A 19,661-nucleotide genomic window follows, 5' to 3' on the forward strand; every position below is an offset into this window, starting at 1 on the left:
TAACATCAATTAGGTCGTATCTATGATGGCTAACGAGTTCCACCTACCATTTGCCTCAAAATCAGTTGAGTTCTGCTCATTGAACTCGGTGTGGAGGTGCGTCCACTCCGTTTAATGACTTACCTTTCTCGTTTTTCTACAGCCGGATCAGGACGACACGAACCTTACAATAACCGCGTAAGCGACTGCGTTCGTGTTGACGAAATCCGTTTGAGCGGAGGACGGGGAAGATGCTCTCGCTGTCGAGGACCGTCGGCAGTTCTATCCAGGCACAAATCACTTTCGCTGAACATCACCGCATTATGAGGATCCAAAGTGCGGGTACCTCTGTGAACTCCACTTTTCCTCTGGAGCCAACGATTGCGATCCAAGTGGGGCCTTTACCCCACTTTACAGTCCAAACTGCTGCGAATCCACTACCTCCACTGCAACATTTCGAGCACTGACCGCAACTGCACTTGGTTTCAGGTGGTTTTGATTCGACTGTACAAGGTACACGCAATTCTAACGCAGCCATAGGAAACACACCCTCAGCACATATTAGACCGACTTACATTTTTGGGAAAAAAGTGATTGGGAGCAGTCAACACTGCCTTAATCGAACTGTATTTTTGAGAGCAGAAACGTTCGTAGAGCACTAAAACCGTTCTTAAATGTGAAATAGCTTACCTGTTTGAAAAGAAATAGTTCATCAATCGACCAGTGATCACTGGGAGTAAATGACTGATTCAGTTGAGGCCTTAAATTCTAAACATCACTCTTCAAGGATCTACGGCGTGTAGGCTAAAACTACCAAGAGAAAAAAGGAAGTTAGAGCTGAAATTGCTAATGCTTTAACTTGAACAAATTCTCCAAACACGCTTACTGGAATTGGATAGCTAAATCATACCATAGTATTTTTAACAGAACCAAAAATGATCTGAGAGATCCATTCTTCGCAATTCGAATTTGTCCCTTAAGAACGCTTTTTGCCTTCTATATTCTGGACGGGTATGACGTAGTTAGAAGTCCACTGTAACCGCACGGTCGATAGCTCGAAAACGCGCTAGTGCCAGCCAAGCCTTTTATCCCTCCGGGGTCAACAAATTGGTACCAGACTTGTCTGGGAGAATAAAAACACTGACTTGGTTGTCGGCTGGCCCCAGCAAGTCATTGTATAGGCCAACACTTTGAAAAACCTCAACGATTACGAGTTGCAGTAAAACGCGTTGGCGCAAGTAGATTGATACGCCATCCTATCCTTTATCCTTTGTATTCGTCTTTGTACTCTAAAGTAAAAGTCAATTTGGGCGGTAACGAGTGCCTGGCCCACTCTCAACAACTTTTTTCCTGTATTTTTTTTTGTGGTGCCAACGAGGTTAACGAGGTGAAACTTTGTTAGTGGGCTGACGTTTTGACAACTCCGCCTTTATCAAAACCTTGAAAATAACTTGAGGTTTTTGGTGCCATCTATATCGCATCAAAATCCTCTTCTCTCCTTCCCAATCCTCGACATTGTTTTAAGTACACCACTCAAAAGCTGCAAAAGGAAAACCAACTGACCAGTGTCACACACTAATGGGGTTGGTTGGTGAAGCACCGCATTCTTACATGTTGTCACCCTAGGCGAATGAGATTTACGCGCTGTACAATATCCTTAAGTAACGGGGTCTGGATAGTGTTGAGGAAGTGCATGTGGGACAATCTCATAGCTCACAGAATGTTTCGAACGGCATAAAATCACTGGTGATTGACAAGCACTTATTTTTGTTATCGTGGATGGATTTCTGATGGAAATCGCTGGAAAAAGCTGATCTGTCCCTTCATTTATCACGTTCACCAAAGCTCAGAGTTTGGTTCTCTTTATAGCCATTTTATGTACTTCAATGTGCTCAGGCACATTTCTTTGTCCTTCGCTTTGAGTGGAATTTGGCGTTTTCCTGGACACCCAAGTATTTTCAGTGACTGTCAATTAAGAGCATACTAGTTTTGGTTCATCAGCAGCCATTTCAAAAACTAACAACAACCGAAGTCAATCCATTGGGTCATGCCACAAGTAATGCGGCATTCCATAATACATTCTCTCCATTTTCCAAAATTATAGTACGAACTACCTTTTGAGCTTAACGTCTTCTAAAATCTAACCGCCTCCAAAATTTCACTATTGTTAATTTCTGAAAGTCTCGGAGTTCTAAGCACACCGTTAAACTTAGTTCTGTTCCCCGTGAACTGCTTGCATATGACAGCATCGGCCGGATGGCGTTCTTGAATGCCGACTAGCTTTTTATAATGGTTGTAATGTAAACATATGATGTTTACAATAGCGATATAAATATTGATACCACCCTTGCTCGTTTAGTATTTCGCAAAAAATTGGAAAAAACTAGAAATAGGAGAAGACAGAACGTTTGTAGACATAAAATTTTTTCGAATGTAAATTCACCATTTTTGCAGCTGATCTTCGGGATGCACCGGCATTTTGAGAACTAAGTTTTGAAAAAGGGGGAACAAATCCCAATACTTTTCCAGAGGAAACAAAAAACAGCCGAAGGTACATTCTTTAACTATTATTTCTTGCCAACGCCAACAAACAAACAAACAACAATCCAAAATTTGCAATGTTTGCAAAGGATATTCAAGCCACCTTAGTTTTTATTTTTGAACTTCTTAAAAAATAAAAAGCAGTGGTAAATAGGATTTTTCTGTGGTTGAGAATAAAATTTAAAAAGTTGGAGACAGTGTTTGTGTTTGGAACATTAACAGATAGCACTAATAGACCGATAGATTGGCAAGAATTTAGAAAACCTCTGAAAGAAAATGTGCACATTGAAACGTTATTGCAGGAATTTATTTTTCTTAGAACAGAAATTCTTTAACTCTTTCTTCTAATTTGCTCTCTAATACCTGTTTAACTGCCATGCATTTGTGCCTCCGAACGTATAGATACTGAGGTTAAAGGCAGCGCCTATAACGGTTTTGACCGTTTTGGGATCTCTCCGCGAATACTCCAATCACGGACTGACCATCAATGAGGTGCTCACGGTGTCTCTCCTCGATGGCAAACGAGGAGTGTTTGTCCTGGTGGCGCTGCGCTCGGTGCATCGTGGGAAAATTTGATCGACAGGGACCTTTCTCAAGCCCTCATCAAGACAATTAAGGTTAACTGGCAGTGACCACTCATGATCTACACCCCCAACCCTATATTTTCGTGAAGAGATTATGAAGATATATAGATATTATGAAGATTAGAGTTATGTATGCCGCCTCTAGTCATACACGCACCTACCAACGAAGAAATTGTATTCCGAACTCGAAGACTTCTTGGTTCGTGATTCAACATCATTATACGTGGAACTATACCGTAACTAAAGTCAAATCAATGAGCCAGCACGGCAATAACCCTGTAGACTTCTTGTATTTTCCTACCAGTGTGATCGTCCCGCTAATGCCGGACTTCAGAATTCTCTTCGCTTGCCTTCACTTATCAATGAAAGTCTAAAGCAAAAAAAAATCTCGTAAATTTGTGCCAAATATATAATTATAGTTGTCTCTTTTCTGACAAAGTACTTCTTCTTTCGCTCTTTAAAAAAAATTTGACGAAAAATTGCATCCATATTTTTTTGTCCTCTTCTTGCTAAAGGTGTTAGTACTTTTCTTAACCCTTTTAGTCCTTATGACGTATAGATACGTCATGGAGTACACTTTTTTACATGCGCGCGCCACGTAAGGGGTCAGTAAGGGTTGCCCTCGCCGAGGCGTGTGTTCCTTGAATGCAGCTCTGCTCGAGCTTCTCTTTCTACAGCTCCCAAACAATCCATCCGCCACAGCTCCATGCGACTGCTGGCGCCTGGCGTGAGCTGCCTATCGACACCAAGTGACCTATACCTCTGGGCGACTAAGTCCAGCAGTTCAGCGTTACGAAACAGAGAGTTGTTACTGAAGAGTCTACACTCCCTCAGATTATTTGACCTATTTGGGTTGGGTTTTGGCGGTGCAATAGACAGCAGTACCTTTTTGCGGTATCTACGTTTCTTCCGGCATATGACTGTGCAAGTTATATTGCTCGGGTCAGTCCACAGCGTCACCAAATGCATAGGACGTTTAAACTTAATTTTACATATACACTCCCTCGATACGGCTACGATTAAGAAAATTCCGATGTATTAAACGAAGCACTTCTCATCTTTCTTTCCAGTAATTAGAATAGAATGATGAGCTAACGTGAAATGACGCGAACATCATCTTCGCGCTGGTGAAGATAAGGTCCTATGCCAAGTCGCGTAGGCTACTAGCTGATATTTAAAGGCATCACTCCACGAATCTGAGGTGAAACGGATTTCAGGTGGAGTATTCGTATACGGCATAGTAGATTATGGGGAGGAGAGTGATTCCGTCCATTTCCTCTTAATTGCCGTAAAAAACGGCTAGGAAGATACGGCTTCGGGCGTTCTGGCGCACTTTTTTCTACAAGGAGTTCGACTGGAGCGCGCCAGCCTTGTGCGGCACCGCATCTTCCGGGCCGTTTTTTACGGCAATTAGGAAGAAATGGACGGAATCACACCCCTCTCCATAATCTATTATCCCGTATGAGAATACTCCACCTGAAATCCGCACTACCTCAGATTTTGGTATGCTGCCTTTAACTGAGAAATACATTAGGGTAGAACGCTACGAATACAGTTACTATGACCATGGAACGGTTCACATCGTCTAATTGACGTCTTGAGAGAAATGCTTGCAATTTTTGCGCTTTCTTGGTGTATGAACAAGAAAGCTGGTCTTATTTCCTGTCGCTGTCGCACCAAACCGACGTCAGTGCAGCCGTTTCAAATCACTTTTTCTCCTTGCTCTGACGCACCAATCAGACGTCGTGGGACCCGTCTCAACCCACTTTTGACACCGGCGCACCAATTAGATGTGGATATGCCCTAGTTATACCATTGTATCGATCTCTTCTCCGGAATTTCGTCACAAATCCATACACACACAAGGCGCGCGTTGCAACAAGCGCGCTGCGGCCACCTGGTTGAACGCATTCAGCTGACTGTGTGTCTTGATCGAATAAAAAACCGACACATAGGAACAAAAATTGGCAGTGAGGCTAAAAAATAAGAGTTGGGCAAGAAATTCGGTCGTCTGGTAAAAAAAACACTTTGCTACTCGGATTCAATTTGCTAAGGTTTTTGCTTTTGGTTTTCCTTTTTTGTTGCCTTTTGCCACCTGGCAACATTTCTGAACTACAGCTACACTTCCTCTTTCGAAGTTCACGGTATCTCAGGATATACTTGAAGGACATTATCGTTAGAATCTGTTTGATCCAGTGCTGCTTTTAGTTTTCGTTTATCCAGTGAATTTCTCGTTAATTGAGCTTTTGTAAAACAGTCACATTTTTTGTTTGGTTTGTTTCTCGCTTTATCACGAGGAAGATTTCTGATCGCCTCCCTCCGGAAAGGTATGCTGATGCAATTTCTTAGAAATCTTGTTGCTGGAAAAAGTCCGAGAGGTTTTTTTCTTCGAGAGCTTCTCAGCTGTGCCAAAGCACATGGCTAGTTCCTCTAATGAGAAGTTTTTCTACTGGCTTACTTTCTCATTCCTAACAAAAGTTTTTTAGTTGCATGTGGCCTTCAGGACTACACAATGAATGATGTGTTATGAAGGTTTTTCTTTGACTGCCTCGTTTAGAAGATTATTAGAACACAGTTCATTGATTAAAAGCTACAAATATTTTATATTTGTAATATTTTTAATATTTTTCAACCATAAAGGAGTGGCCCTCTAAACTATGGGCAGTATCAAATTAACAGAAATGGAATGGAATTCCTAATAATGCAGAATGATACACCATCTTGATTTTTTTCTTGTTCTCAATCTTTGGATCTAATGTTGTGGAAGCGTATGTTACTTAACACAGTCCATAAAGATGAATCAATCCATCATTAGTAACGCCACACTTGACATCTGTAGTTGTTTGGTGATTTATGGGATGGCATTGCAATACACATTTCCTTTTACCATGGTCAAAGCTTCATCTTTCAGACAAACTGTGAATCAGGCAGTCACGAAGATGCAGAATACAACGGTAACACGGAACCGGAGCCCGAAACACTACCTCCGCCTACACACGTATTTTTTTCTCAAAGAACTTCTCATAGAAGTAGTTTTTTCGTAATGTGCTCTGGTGATCGTTTCAGACATCGTCACAGTGCTCGTCAACAGAGTTCCGATGTGGTGACGGGTCCTGTATAGAAAAATCGCTGGAGTGCAATCGTAAATACGATTGTGCCGATGGCACGGACGAAACTGAATGCGGTAATAAATAAAATACAGTTATAAATGAAAACAGATCCTTGAAGACGTTTCATTTCCGCAAAGTAACCCAGCGGTTATCACAGTAGCAAAGAGCCGCCGCACTTGTTTGCGTGCGTCCTGTCGTTTTGCGAACCGAAACCACTTAATTATTCGCGGAAACGTTTTGTCCCTCCCACCAGCGGTGCCAGTTGAAGCTCGCTGGGCTCACAATAAACTGTGTAACCGACGGGATAACACATTTAGAGTAACTTTTTCAGAGTACTTCAAAGCTGCCATGTCACGTCGTAAGCAAGAGGAACAGAATGGTAACAACGGAAATGAGGAAACGAGTAACAGATCAGAAGAGATGCGAAGAAGGGAGGAAAGCGAACAAAGACGGGAAGAAGAAGAACGGAGGAGGGAGAGTGGGGAACGTAGAAGAGAGGAGGAAGAGCGCAGAAGAGAAGAGGAGGAACGTAGAAGAGAAGGGGAAGAACGTAGAAGAGAAGAAGAAGAACGTAGAAGAGAAGGGGAAGAACGGAGAAGAGAAGAGGAGGAGCGTAGAAGAGAAGAGGAGCAACGCCGTAGAGAGGAGGAGGAGCAGAGGAACAGGAGCGGGGAACGTAGGAGAGAAGAGGAGCAACGCCGAAGAGAGGAGGAGGAGCAGAGGAACAGAAGCGGGGAACGTAGGAGAGAAGAAGAGGAACGAAGAAGGCAAGATGAAGAACGAAGGAGACAAGACGATGAACGAAGAAGGCAGGACGATGAACGAAGGAGACTAGATGAGCATCAACGAAGAGAAGATGAGGAACGACGAAGGCAGGATGAAGAACGAAGGAATGAGGTATGTTTCTGAAACTTTTTTTCTCGTAACCTTGTAATGTGATGTTGGAACTGTTCGGTTGATCAAAGAAAGAAACTTTTCTGAAAAGAATTTGTGTAACAACCAGCCTCTCTGGAGCGCTTTCTGCTTATCATTGTAGTCATTTTTCTGCTGCAGAGCCATTTTCCACTTAGCTATGCTGCATGCGACTGCGTTGTTTAAACTGCTCTATTCACATTCAAGAGCCTCATCAATGAGCGTTTTCTGAAACATGTACGAATAGTGGTTCCTGATAAACAGGCTGTAGTTGATTTTCACTTATTTATTTATTCGGGCACTTAAGGTAGTCAAAAACATTCCACCTGAACCAAAAAAGTGTAAAAATTTCAAAATGAAATGAAAAGGCAAGTAAATACCGGTGTTCTGAACATGATTTTAGCACGAGTAGCTGATGCCGATTACTTCAACCATCCATCCGATCACTTGGGTGGACAATGGTTCCAAATTACGAGTTATTTCCTTATCCACTGAGTAATTAGCGACTACAGTTACCATTAAATTCTTTTATTCAATCCTTTAATTCATGGAGTGTTTATAAATTCTAGTTACCGCTAAACTGTTCCAAATTAAAAAAAAAATTATCAAAAAAAATTAAATAAATTAAACTAAACTGAGAATACTACGAACGCATTCGGCTAATAATTTTGTTAACATTGTAAAATTTCGATTTTGTCTTGCTTCCACCTATGACTAAGCCTTCTTTAAGCATTTCACTAGCACTCACGCATTCGTTGAAGTAAGGGTGTTGGTGTTTTGCAATTCTAAAGATTTGATTATGCGCATTGAAAATGCTAAGATGTCCTTGTTTGCGGAGAAAGGTCAAATAAATTCGTAGTAGTTTTTCTTCACAAAAGTGATTAAATGCAAACTTTTGCACTATTTTCCCTGGCAACGTAATTTTATCGGAAGAAAAATAACCGGTTCGGTCCATTTGTAATGCTTTTCGCAACAGACCGCCACAAAAATTTCTATTTTTAGGAAAGAAGAGAAGATGCTCGTCGTCGTGAAGAACATGAGCGAAGGCTTGAAATGGATTCGAGACGTCGACATGAAGAAGAATATCGAAGACGTGAAGAGGAAAGGCGACGACATGAAGAGGAAGAGCGAGCACGTGAAGAAGAACGGCGTCGGCAACACGAGCAGGTAAAAGAACGTTTTATTTGTAATTACGTAGAGAAGACCCTTTTATATCGCCCTAGTAGGAAGTATAGCTGCTCATATTTGATACCCTTCAGCAAAGAACAAGTCTCTTGAGACCAGTATTTCAACGAGTGACAATCCATCCTTCATCACAAAGCCTTAGATGCTTCCCCTTCTTATGCTGCATTACAAGTTCCAGAGCTTATCGCTTAAAATCATATAAAGCCTGGATCACATACGGCACGCGATAAAGTATCGCGCGAGACACTATTAACTATCTACCTGGTGGAAATTACGCAACGTACGAAGAGAACTAAAAAAAGCCATTTCGATGAGAGTTCCATAATTCGTGAGTTTCATTTCGTAGCATAGAAAGACGAATAAAATAAATAAATATGTAAGGTAGTGAAAATATATTGTTTCATACCGTATCTACCGTATCAAAAATGGACAACACAAAACAAGTCTCGCTTCAGTAGTGTAACCACTCCGTTTTATAGCCTGTTTGTTTTCTGATCTCTTCGGTGTCCCTAAAATTCATATTTTAGACCCGCACCACTAACCCTCCGGCTACTATTCAATTTAAAGAGGAGTACGATGATGAGCTTCCATGTCTTGATCATGAGTTTCAATGCCATACGGGCGAATGCATCGACAAGTAAGTTATACCGCATACAAAATTAATTGAATTTTCTTGAAAACAAAGTTATTTATTGTCTCGACTTCGAACACTTTAATGATGTTGTTCAGTATGGCATTCTCTGTATTTTGAAAAAAAATTGAAAATGATTGATTAGGTCCTGTGATTCATGGAGGAGTTTCAGACGTCGTCTGTGCGATACTCGCGCTGACTGCATAGATGGATCCGACGAATCGCACTGTCCTGACAGGCATGCCGCTTTTGCAACGACTTCGACATCATCTCGAGGTTGGTGCTGAGATCCGTATAGATTCCTTTTTGCAGTGAGTTTCAAAATGCTGCGTTAAATTTCCCTTGTTAGTTTGAAGGTGATTTTCCCACTAGATTGAGAGGGTTTTGCTGCTGACACTGTATGAGAGGCGTTATCTGCCGTACTGCAACGACTTCACACCATTTATGGTGTGTAAAGTTTTCTTGTCGGTGTTATAAAGCTGGTAGTGGGGATGTTTTACAAAGCACATTCTTTAGGTACTCTTCTTTTCTCTCTTTCTCTCTTTCCATTCGTCTCTATGACTCACGATTTGGGCGTGGTCTCTCGCGGTTCTCACTTTTCTCGTTCTATCTACAATCAGCGACATTGCTATCATATTTCGTTCTCGCTCTCTGATATGTTGTCCTTATTTTTATGATCTTTCGATGCTCAATACAACGGTCGTTCGTCGGTTCATCGAGATCGACTCTACAGAAGTCCATCGACGGTGTCGTCCGCTCACCGGTGTCCTCGAATGTTGCTGCCGCTGCTGATAAGATCGTTACTGATGTACTTTTCCCCAATTTCGTAGACCCGGTTTCACTTATTTGGTTTTGAACTGAACACGATCGTCACTGCTGTGCATTTGAGGGGCACCTGTTAGTGGTTCAACCCCGCTGATGATTACACTGTCATTCATCAACAATTAGAGATGTCTTCTTCTTCTTGACACAATTTTTATTTCTCACATTCACAGGTTTCTTTCCGCTTATTGCTGTCATATTCTCACAACACTCTTTTTCTATGCAAACTTCCTTCTTTCATCGAACTCGTGAACTCTACCGCTTACGACAACCCCGGCAGAAGTCCCACCTGCACCCTCGCTGATCCAATCCCAGCAGATCGCCGCCACGGGATGTGTCAAGCCGCTGCCACTCTCGAGTGGGCGCACCTAGTGGTTGTAGTAACTGCCAGCTTGTCTGCCACAGCGAAGCATGCTAAGCGAACATGTGTTCTGATACTCGACCCCTTCCCTCGTTGCCCCGTTCCTTGTCCTGTTTGAAGTCTCCCCGAGAAGCGAAACAATGTGATGGGATCATCCACGCTTCCATGAAAACGAGTCCGATTGCTTTTATTTAGCGCTAATGTCCCTCTTATGCTTCCGCCAAACTGCTTTTACTGGCCTAACGATCCGTTCACTGCATTACGTGCATTACTTCAGTCGTTAAACATCCATCACTTTCTTCCTTTTGAAACGCTAAAAATTAGATAGATATGTATAATTTATGTCATTTCTTCTACTTCACTTCAACAGCTGATAGCCCTTTTTCTTTTGATTACTGATTTTTTCATCCTCACTACTGTATCCCTCATCTGTTTCCACCTCAATTTCTTCTAGTATCTAGAATTTTTTTTCGTCTATAAAGCTTTTATGTGCTCAATTTTCGTTGTTTCCTGAGTCAGCATCTTGAACATTTGTCGCTTACGTTTTTTCAGACGGTGGTGTTGGTTTCTAGAATAGTATCCTCTACGCCGGCTAATTAGATCTAGTCAGCAATTTTAGAAATTTTCAAATTTGTGTGTTGTGTCGAACAACTAAGAGATCCTCGTTTACGCAACCAAGTTGTTGATTGAAAATGATAATCTCTTTTTCTCCGTGCTAATACTATTCCATGCATTTCCAAAGTGTTCTCCGTTACCACCCGTTCTTTCCATCACTTTGAACAAGGTGGTTCAGGATGCTTGGGAAGCAGTTTCGGCTGCTATGGTGGTTAGCCATTTTGGCAACCGCCTCCGCCGCAAAACGAAAGCATCGTCAAACATGTAAGTTTTTTGCATGAACTTCATTTTGCTCGCATCCACTTCCGAGTTTCTTCTGAAACATTCCATAAAACTCCATGATACGCCCTCTACGATTTCTCAGAATTAGGAATTTGTATTACCTTGTTTTGGATTGTTTATTTCCCCTCACTTCAGCCTAGAACAGGTTTTGCACCAACACCAAATATGATAAATTTCGCGCTGTACGACATCTAGTGACTTCGACTGTTTGCGCATCTTCCCAATGGGCCCTTTGGCACACTTTGCTTTTTATTGTGTTTGCATATTCTATCCACAGCATATGTATGCATCTTCCTATGCGTTTCTGAATCACTGCAGCACAATCTGCTCGGCTCTTCTGGATCATTGCATCTATCGATATTGACAGCCAGTAGTAAAGTAATAGGTATGATTGCGGCAAAGACGCCAGGTCGGCAGTGACCCCCGCGATGCGCGAAAGATTCGGGTTATCTCTGTCGGTGATCAATTGCTCATGTAACAGTTCTGAGGCCATGCTCCCCTCGCTTTGAGTGCGGCTCATCGACAAGAGTGTGATGCGAAAGAGAATCCACAGCAAACTCATGGATTGATGGCAGGCACGTGTGTGTATGTGTCCAGAGAGCTGGGGCCATCGCATCTCTTCGACTGTTTTGCTACGCGGTTGGGAATTCGCGCGTAGGAGCGTTATCAAGGTTGTTCGCTGGAATTTTCGTGAGTGATTAGAGGGCGTCTGCGATAAAACTGCCGTGCATATCATCGCGCACTTATAAGCTTTACTGAAACTGGCAACTGTTTCTGGGAGGGGATACATCAGTCTGTTGATGTTATGTGATTTGCAATGATTTGTGACATGTTTCAGATCAGGACATCGACCAGGATGGCGCGAGCGGTACGTTAATTGATGATGTTAGAAGATTATTGATTTGCTTGTTTACGGTACAGTCAGTCCCTTTACCAGCAAGCATCATTTATCGTAAACCTGTTGATTAATGGACGATGTGTGCGTGATTGGGACGAAGGGGGTCTCTGACGCTTGGTTGCACTTGGCCTGCCGTTTTCCACGGTAGCGTTGCCGCAGCCATCGCATGTGTCACTTATGCATCGTGACTTTTTTTCACGATTGGAACGGATCTGAAGGGCGAACGTTCACATTTGCGGGCCTAATTGCGTTCCACACTTTACGGGTTGCGATTGCAGTAATCTCCGTTAATTTGCGCATTGAACAAAAAAATCCTCCGAAGAAATGAAGGTAGGAGTGGAGATGGTTAGGCAGAGAGCTTCGCTAAGCACTATGAACCAAACAAATGCAGAATATACTCGAAAAACAGTCTGAGGGAATTTTCTACTTATATTTGTATGGCGGGAATTGAGCCAGAAAATTGCCGGGGGATATTTTCTTCTTCTGGGAAATATGAGACCACCTTATTGTGTTTTCGCGGTTACCAGAATAAAACAATAAGGTACGAGATGAAGTCATGAGTAGATCAAAGTCAAAAAGGTATATTTTCCCTTACAGTACATGAATTTAAGCTCTCTTGATTGAAAAGCGAAGGAATCAGAGCTCTCATGTGTCTCACCTTCTTACCTCATCCACCTCAATATGTGTCGGAACCATCAGATACTTAATTTTGGTTATGTAACAAAAAGATTATGTGGAGAACTTTTAAAGTATTGTGGTAATTTCCATGAAAATACCACTTCTCTTCACTATGATCCTTACGCAGGCGGTCTGAGCTGAAATTCTTCTTATGTGTAGAGGTTCAAAAATTGTTGTAATAACAACTGACTTTTGAGGTGTTATTATATGTTTGTTTTTTAAAATGTTCTCCACTGCAGAAAAAAATTTGAAGTTTGATGTTAGAAGTTACATAGCTTGTACATATCAAAAGTTTATCATAAGAAGCAGTAGGATAGCGAAGGGGAAATCTCAAGATCCCCTCATTGATCGTATCAACGAATCCACGATTTGGAACGTCGAAATAGGTGTTCGAATTAGGGCATTAAAAGCTTTTAAAAAAATCATTTCACTGGAAAATTACAAATCTTTTGGTACACATTGATTTAGAGGCGGAGTGGTTTACACTTTACTGATCAAAAAAGAAAAGATTGATGAATGTTAGGAGAAGGAAAAAAAGATCCTTAATATGAAAAAGAAAAGTGAAAAATATGTATTAAGATAAGAACGATGCGAAAAATGTGATTCCAATACTCGATTTTTTTGGAGAGGGAGAGATTGAGGATCCTTATAAAAAAGCAGAAATAGTGCCATCAATTATTAAATTTAAAGATAGAGGGAGATAAATATAGAGATATGAACCATGCGAAAAGTGTTGTTCGGCTTGTTCGCAATACTCGTAAAATCGTTTGCATTGCAACTGTGATTTACTTTTTGAAAAAAAAGAATAAAAATTATTCTTTTAAGGATTTAATAGGAATTCAGCAAATGTCCAACGCTCTATGTGTTTCATGTCTCATGTTTCAAAACAAATTCTAGTCAAATTTGTATTGATGCGAGGTTCGTTCCGGTCCCCTATGTCTCTCAGAAAAATTATCTACATATTCATGCAACCGCTTGTACTTGAAAACTCAATTATTCACCTAGACTCGATCAATCTGGATCTGGAGCTTTCTCCATGAAGAACGTTTCGTTGCTCGTTTCAGTACAAGTATGAAGAGAAAAAAAAGATGATTTTTAGTCATTATTGGCCGGACATTCTTTAAACCTTTCCGTAAATACGACGTTGTGATACTGAGGACAAACAAACTGTCTGCAACGAGGGATGCAACAGCGCGAAATAGCGCTGAATGGCATTAATCAGCAGTTTACGATAAATATATGTATACATGTATATATATAGACCGAATATAGAGAAAGATTATTCTTGGGGAAACTATGATTATTGTATAAACTGATTTCAGATATACAAATAACTGTTTATCCTGTCGAAACGCAACTACGGGAAGGCCGAGATGTTGTGTTCGACTGTCGAGCACGAACGGCAGATAACTCATTTTATCCACCGACCAGGTAAGCAATGCCCGAGACTCCAGCGTAATTTTCCGGAAAAACCTGACAGTTTTCAACTTCTGCCTTTTCTATAACCTTCCATGCCTTTTCCATCTGCTTCTCTTATTCCCATCGCTTTTTAAACGTCTGCTTCCAATTATAGCAATTCCTAGCGCTCTCTTCCGATGATATCATGTTTTTCCGCATGAAACGTGCGCTTCATATGAAATGTCGTAACTAAGGCATTTAGATGAAGAATGCTTTACGTTCCACTACAAATCATAATCCCGAACCATTTCGCTCCTTCGGTTCCCGTTATCTAAAGCTCATTAGAGTTTTTAGTAGCACCTTTAGATATAGTGGTCCAATAATCGCTTATCACTCGCAGCTTTCACTTTTGTTCTAAGAGCGCGTAGCTTCGGACATTTATCACAACGAAGGTGTGAGATGAAGAAAAATCTATGAGGTGTCACAGGTTCCAGAAAACATTCGAAAAGTGCAAGAAAAGAAGGTGACAGTGTCTCAGACATGACGCCAACCAGCAGCTTCTTTTTCGAATTCTCTGTTACTCACATAAGATCTGACTCGTCCATTATATGAGCTATAAATTTTTTACTTTTCATAATCGTATGCATTTCATAGTTATTGATTCATAGCTAGTGTTTAGATGGACACGAGTTGGTGGTCCGCTGCCTCCTCATGCGAATGACGCATCCGGAAGGCTTACGATTAACCCAGTATCCTTATCGGACGCTGGACAATACGTATGTACTGCCACACATGGCGCAAAGACCGTTGAAGCACGTGCTACACTGCACGTTCAGTCGTGTGAGTCATATCGGATCTGTGTTTATGAATCAGAAAAATTCTCGAGTTTAAAATCTTATCCACCCTTTCGACGTTCGTTGCAACTTTCGTGCCGTATGTGATTTTTTTTGCGGCAAAGCAACGTAGTTTCGATGTGTTGGCTACCAACTTTAAACTGTACACGCCACTTGAGAACGACTCCACCCGTTTCAGAGGGAACGATTACTGTTCGTACTACTACTACTAATAATAATAATAATAATAGTAATAGTATTGGAACTCAATATACTTGTGGATTACTGATGAAATTTAATATTTGTGGATAATTTGGTTGCGCTCCTGCGTTTGTCGGACAAAAGCTATCCATCCTGTATTTCATCTTAAAGTTTAACATAGCATTTCACAGTCAGTTTGAATGAGTTTCTAAAGAAAAAAATCCAGAATTTCAGGGGAAGAAATTTTAGAAAGAGGAGATTTTTCTTGATGTAGTTGCTTCAAATGGAAATTCAGTAACGTTACAATATCAGAAGCTAGCAACTCGTCAAAATAAATCAGAAGAAACCACCTGTTCAGCCAATAAAGTCTTCTGCAGTCTTATTTATGTGATTATCAGGTGCTTCGCGCTATTTTGTAAACAAATACAGTTTTCCACCATTTTTTAGCCACTGCGCCTTCAAAACAAGCAGGGACTATACAAAATCAATACAGATATTCTCGCCTATTTTTCATACTGATTCAACGAATTTCTTTCTAACTTTGAAATACTGTTGGTTTAAGAAAACATTTGCAGATGGACCTCAAGAGCTGCAGAGTCAACTGCCCTCGTCCGGTCAATGCATGGCTGACGAACGCGCCTGTGGAAACAACGAATGTGTGAAGGCCGACTATGTTTGTGATGGCGAACCAGACTGTAGAGATAGATCGGACGAGATGAACTGTCCAGCCCTGAGGCAATGTGAACCCAATGAGTTCAAGTAAGCCTCATGTCGAAATTCATCTATCTTCTTCTAGCCGGAGCTCTACGTCCGGATATTCGCCTAGAGGCCTTTTTTCCTATTTTCTGGGGACAATTTTGAAGACGAGGAGCCGTTTGAACCCTTGTTCCAGGTGCCATAATCAACGATGTGTCCAGAAAATGTGGCTTTGTGATGGAGACGATGACTGCGGAGATAACTCTGATGAACTCAACTGCGGTTAGTCGACCAGTAATCATCTTCATTTATAATAACAGAATCTAGCGACCCAAAAAAGATGTCGGGGAGAAGTGCAGAAACCCGCATTGTATGCATAGCACTTTATTCTCTCGGAGATTCAAGGGGAACGTTCGAAATTTTGCAATAAAATATATATATATATATCCAACCCAGTTTTTGAACTTCTTTTGTTTTTTTAGCCTTTCGAACCTGAACTAACTCTAGTCAAAGTACATAATACATAATACCATGCAAAATCGGTAATTATATTGATTATAGTTGATAAATCCGCTGTACAGACAAACTTGGACTGGTTTTGGGGATTTTAGCAGTCCATCTGTTTCCATGTCGTTTTTTTTCTTAACTCAAGCATATCCAGTTTGTGTACATTTTGATTTTTAGTGATTGGTAAAAACTTGACCTTTTAATAACTTAATTTTAAAGTGATACAATTTTATAGGAATTTTGAGGTCACTAAACAGAAGAGTAAAAATCTGGCTCAATACTTATGTACTTTCAGAGCTACGGAAAATTGAGGTGCGGAAGCACGCACATATAAACGATCCTCTCCGTCAATCCTCACGAAAATACACCCTAATATGTCTCTAGTCTGAAAACAAGAAAAAGATTGAGGTTCCAAATCGCAAAATAAACGCTGAATAACATCTGCATTTGAAAAGAATATTGCCTTCGAAGTTTGTTTTGACCGTAATTATGAGTAGTTCTCAGCGGTAGGACCACCGCTATAGTGTTTTCATTCTTACGCGTTGCTTGAGTCGTTATAATAACATTTCTGCAAGTGCACCATCGTAAAAAGCAGTGTCTTTGCAATTATTACGTGTATTAAAAAAGATACTAGTGGAAAATATAGTTAAAAGTATAGTTATATAGAATAATAATGGTATGTAAGTATTAAAAAAAAGGGAATAAACTAATAGTATATAAAAATAAAAACATAAGTGTGCAAAATTTCCATGGTGCTACAGAAAATTCGTGTCTTCCATTTTCATTAGTAATTCCTTATTCTGAAGTCTATTGCTTGACGTTGATGGCTCTGGAATCGGCTCTTTCCTGCGTTGAACGTACTTTGAAAAAAATAACGTTATCTGTTTATCATACATAGTTAAGGGCAGCACGAATTCTTATGTTTGCGGTTCTGATTATCTTCCTGTCATATCAAGCGGGTATCGGTAGGACTGGAGAAGTGCGTAAAAATAAGTTTATAGTTCAAAACGTAATCTAATCTGTGTAGTACTTAGAAGGGTGGCGCAAAGGACTACTTCATGTCCGTGTCCCCGAATTTCAGCGGGGAAAGTGTGTGTCTGGCGTCAATCAATCCGCTTGGGATGCGCCACCACGTTCACTTCAATTCGGAATTGTTTGAGGTTTACGAACGTGTAACTGGCCTATACAATGACTTGCGGGGGCTAGCCGATGTGTCAAGTCAGTGTTTTATACTCCCAGACAAGTCTGGTACCAATTTATCGACCCCGGAGGGATGAAGGGTTTGGTGAGCTGATTCTAGGGCGGATTCGAATTCGATTTGGCGATCGTGCAGGATGCGGAACCTCCAGCAGCTACACTACACTCGCCCCTGTGGGATTAATCCCAGCAGGGAAATTCGAAATAATTTCAACAAAACCTATTATTAATTCCATGCACATTCATACCACATTCATATTCGTTCCCCTGCTAATGACAGTGAAAACGAATTATCCTAAATATGATGAGTAGAGCTCTGAAATATAATGAATAGAGTGAGAATCCATCATCTGAACACGAAGTATGTGAGTGCTCCATGGAAGCAATCGTGAGCCTTCCTGAGGTTGCGCAGATTCCTCGACCAATTCGCGAAGCAATCGGGAAAGAAAATTTGCTTTATCTCAAGTCTGATTTCATTCCTACAGGTTAGGTTGTGAGCGGATTACTTTTGTGCGCCCTTCTAGCTAGATATCGCTGATTTGGATAATGACCTGAGATGTTTTTTTTTTGTGAAATTGAGTACGTATTACTGTAAATGGTTGTGGTTATTATATACGAGTTCATGGTTGAAACGTGTGTGAATAAAAGTATTGTTAAGGAGCACAAGAAGCTGGTGAAATGTGCAAGAAGACGGAATTCCAATGCCGCGACCAAAGACAATGTGTGCCGTCGTCTTTCCATTGTGATGGAACTAATGATTGTAGAGATGGAAGCGATGAGGTTTGAGATTTGAGCGGACCAGAGATTCACTGTGACCAATGCTTACTGCCTGCTTTCTTTAGGTTGGTTGCGTGCAGCCAACTGTAGTGGAACCGCCGGAGACGAACAAGCAAGTCGCGCAAGGATCAACTTTCCAGCTCACCTGCAAGGTACATCGCAACGCCTAGCGCTACTAACCCAACGTCCACTAAGTAACGTTTCGTTTCTCTCCAGGCGGTTGCCGTGCCAGAGGCCTACATCAACTGGCGTCTTAACTGGGGTCCAGTTTGCGAACCTCCTCGTTGTATCCAGACTTCCGAGGGCGGTTATGGAACTCTAACCGTCAACAACGCACAGTAAGGCTGAACTACTCTAAATTCATCCATTTGTTTACTTGTTTATTTGTTTTACTTAAAGACGAGCCGACAAATTGGAAACGAGAAAAGTTTTGTAGCGAAAATACGTAAATAATTGATTTAGAAGCGGTCAAGTTCAAATTAGGTGGGGATGAAAAGTAAAATGGAGCACAGATAGGAAGAGTTTCGTGATAAGTTGCCCCGATAAGTTGATCTTCAGAACTTATTGTAGGAGCAAAAGTCTAAAGAAAAATACATTTCTAAAAAGTTCACAAATGTTTCGAGATAGTGCGGATTCCTGGAGGTTCTCTTCCTTCTGGTATTCCGCGTATGTCAAGATATTATTTGTTTACTAACGCGTAACTTGCGCCGCCGATTACCGACTTGTGAAAATGATAACTAGGTCAAGAATATGTGTGATCTTGTATAATGGTACGTAACGTAGTCCTAGCACGAAACAATCAGCATTTTGTATGGAAGTGGGACCAGAAATGTATAAACCATGTCTTTTTCTCAGATATGTTTATTTTTTGATCAATTTCATCATTTTGAATGCTCTAAAAAAATTCAGAAATATGCTTCAGCTCTATAATTATTTGCTAAATATGAGCAGTGGTGTATATCGTTCTAGCTGATATGTTTCATTGTGGACTAATGAGCATTGGCGGACCGGTTTAAGTCATCGATGTGATAGAAATAGTTGGAGAGTTGAGAGATTGCGAAGAAATTGCGATTCGCAGCGCAATCATTCACTGGAAGAACCATCATCGATAACGAATATCGGAGATGAAGAAGAAATCCGACGTGTCGCTCAATCGAATATTAAATGTTACCGATTTGCGGGATGTTCCTAATGTGGATCGGAGTTTTATAGCAAAAATTTTTATTTGGGTAATTTTAAAGAACTATTTCTTGGATCACAATATTAAAACGGAATAGTTGGCAAAATCTTGCCATTCAGGGACATCGATAGTTTGAAACTTTTGTGATTTTTCTGACATGTATGTGAGAGAATTTTTCTGTTGACATCTAAAGCTGCATTTATGCACAGCTGAGTAACTTCGTCGCCTAAAAACAGCAACAGAAGCAACTAAAACTGCCCCAAAATATAGATTA

At 40.9% G+C, this 19,661-nt stretch overlaps 1 protein-coding gene across 9 annotated transcripts in view; it reads left to right on the top strand.

The window, feature by feature from the left end:
- Window positions 1-19,661, top strand: part of RB195_019650 (uncharacterized protein) — a gene marked incomplete at both ends in the record, with an annotated part of 60,040 nt that overhangs the window by 6,563 nt on the left and 33,816 nt on the right. For 5 of the 9 annotated variants that reach the window (XM_064187592.1, XM_064187598.1, XM_064187599.1 and 2 more), the window contains 9 exons: window positions 10,920-11,004; window positions 11,861-11,890; window positions 13,921-14,029; window positions 14,676-14,836; window positions 15,606-15,789; window positions 15,923-16,008; window positions 18,089-18,210; window positions 18,273-18,359; window positions 18,424-18,545. In XM_064187592.1, coding sequence (XP_064043475.1) covers window positions 10,920-11,004; window positions 11,861-11,890; window positions 13,921-14,029; window positions 14,676-14,836; window positions 15,606-15,789; window positions 15,923-16,008; window positions 18,089-18,210; window positions 18,273-18,359; window positions 18,424-18,545 — 986 coding nt within the window. Of the gene's footprint in view, window positions 1-6,015; window positions 6,103-6,170; window positions 6,289-6,545; window positions 7,112-8,128; window positions 8,294-8,838; window positions 8,949-9,114; window positions 9,230-10,677; window positions 10,698-10,919; window positions 11,005-11,860; window positions 11,891-13,920; window positions 14,030-14,675; window positions 14,837-15,605; window positions 15,790-15,922; window positions 16,009-16,528; window positions 16,618-18,088; window positions 18,211-18,272; window positions 18,360-18,423; window positions 18,546-19,661 lie in introns of those variants that run through there. The other 4 variants (XM_064187596.1, XM_064187591.1, XM_064187597.1 and 1 more) reach the window with 4 other exon arrangements.

Source organism: Necator americanus, chromosome II, assembly GCF_031761385.1.
Source record: "Necator americanus strain Aroian chromosome II, whole genome shotgun sequence".
Taxonomy (NCBI): Eukaryota; Metazoa; Nematoda; class Chromadorea; order Rhabditida; family Ancylostomatidae; genus Necator; species Necator americanus.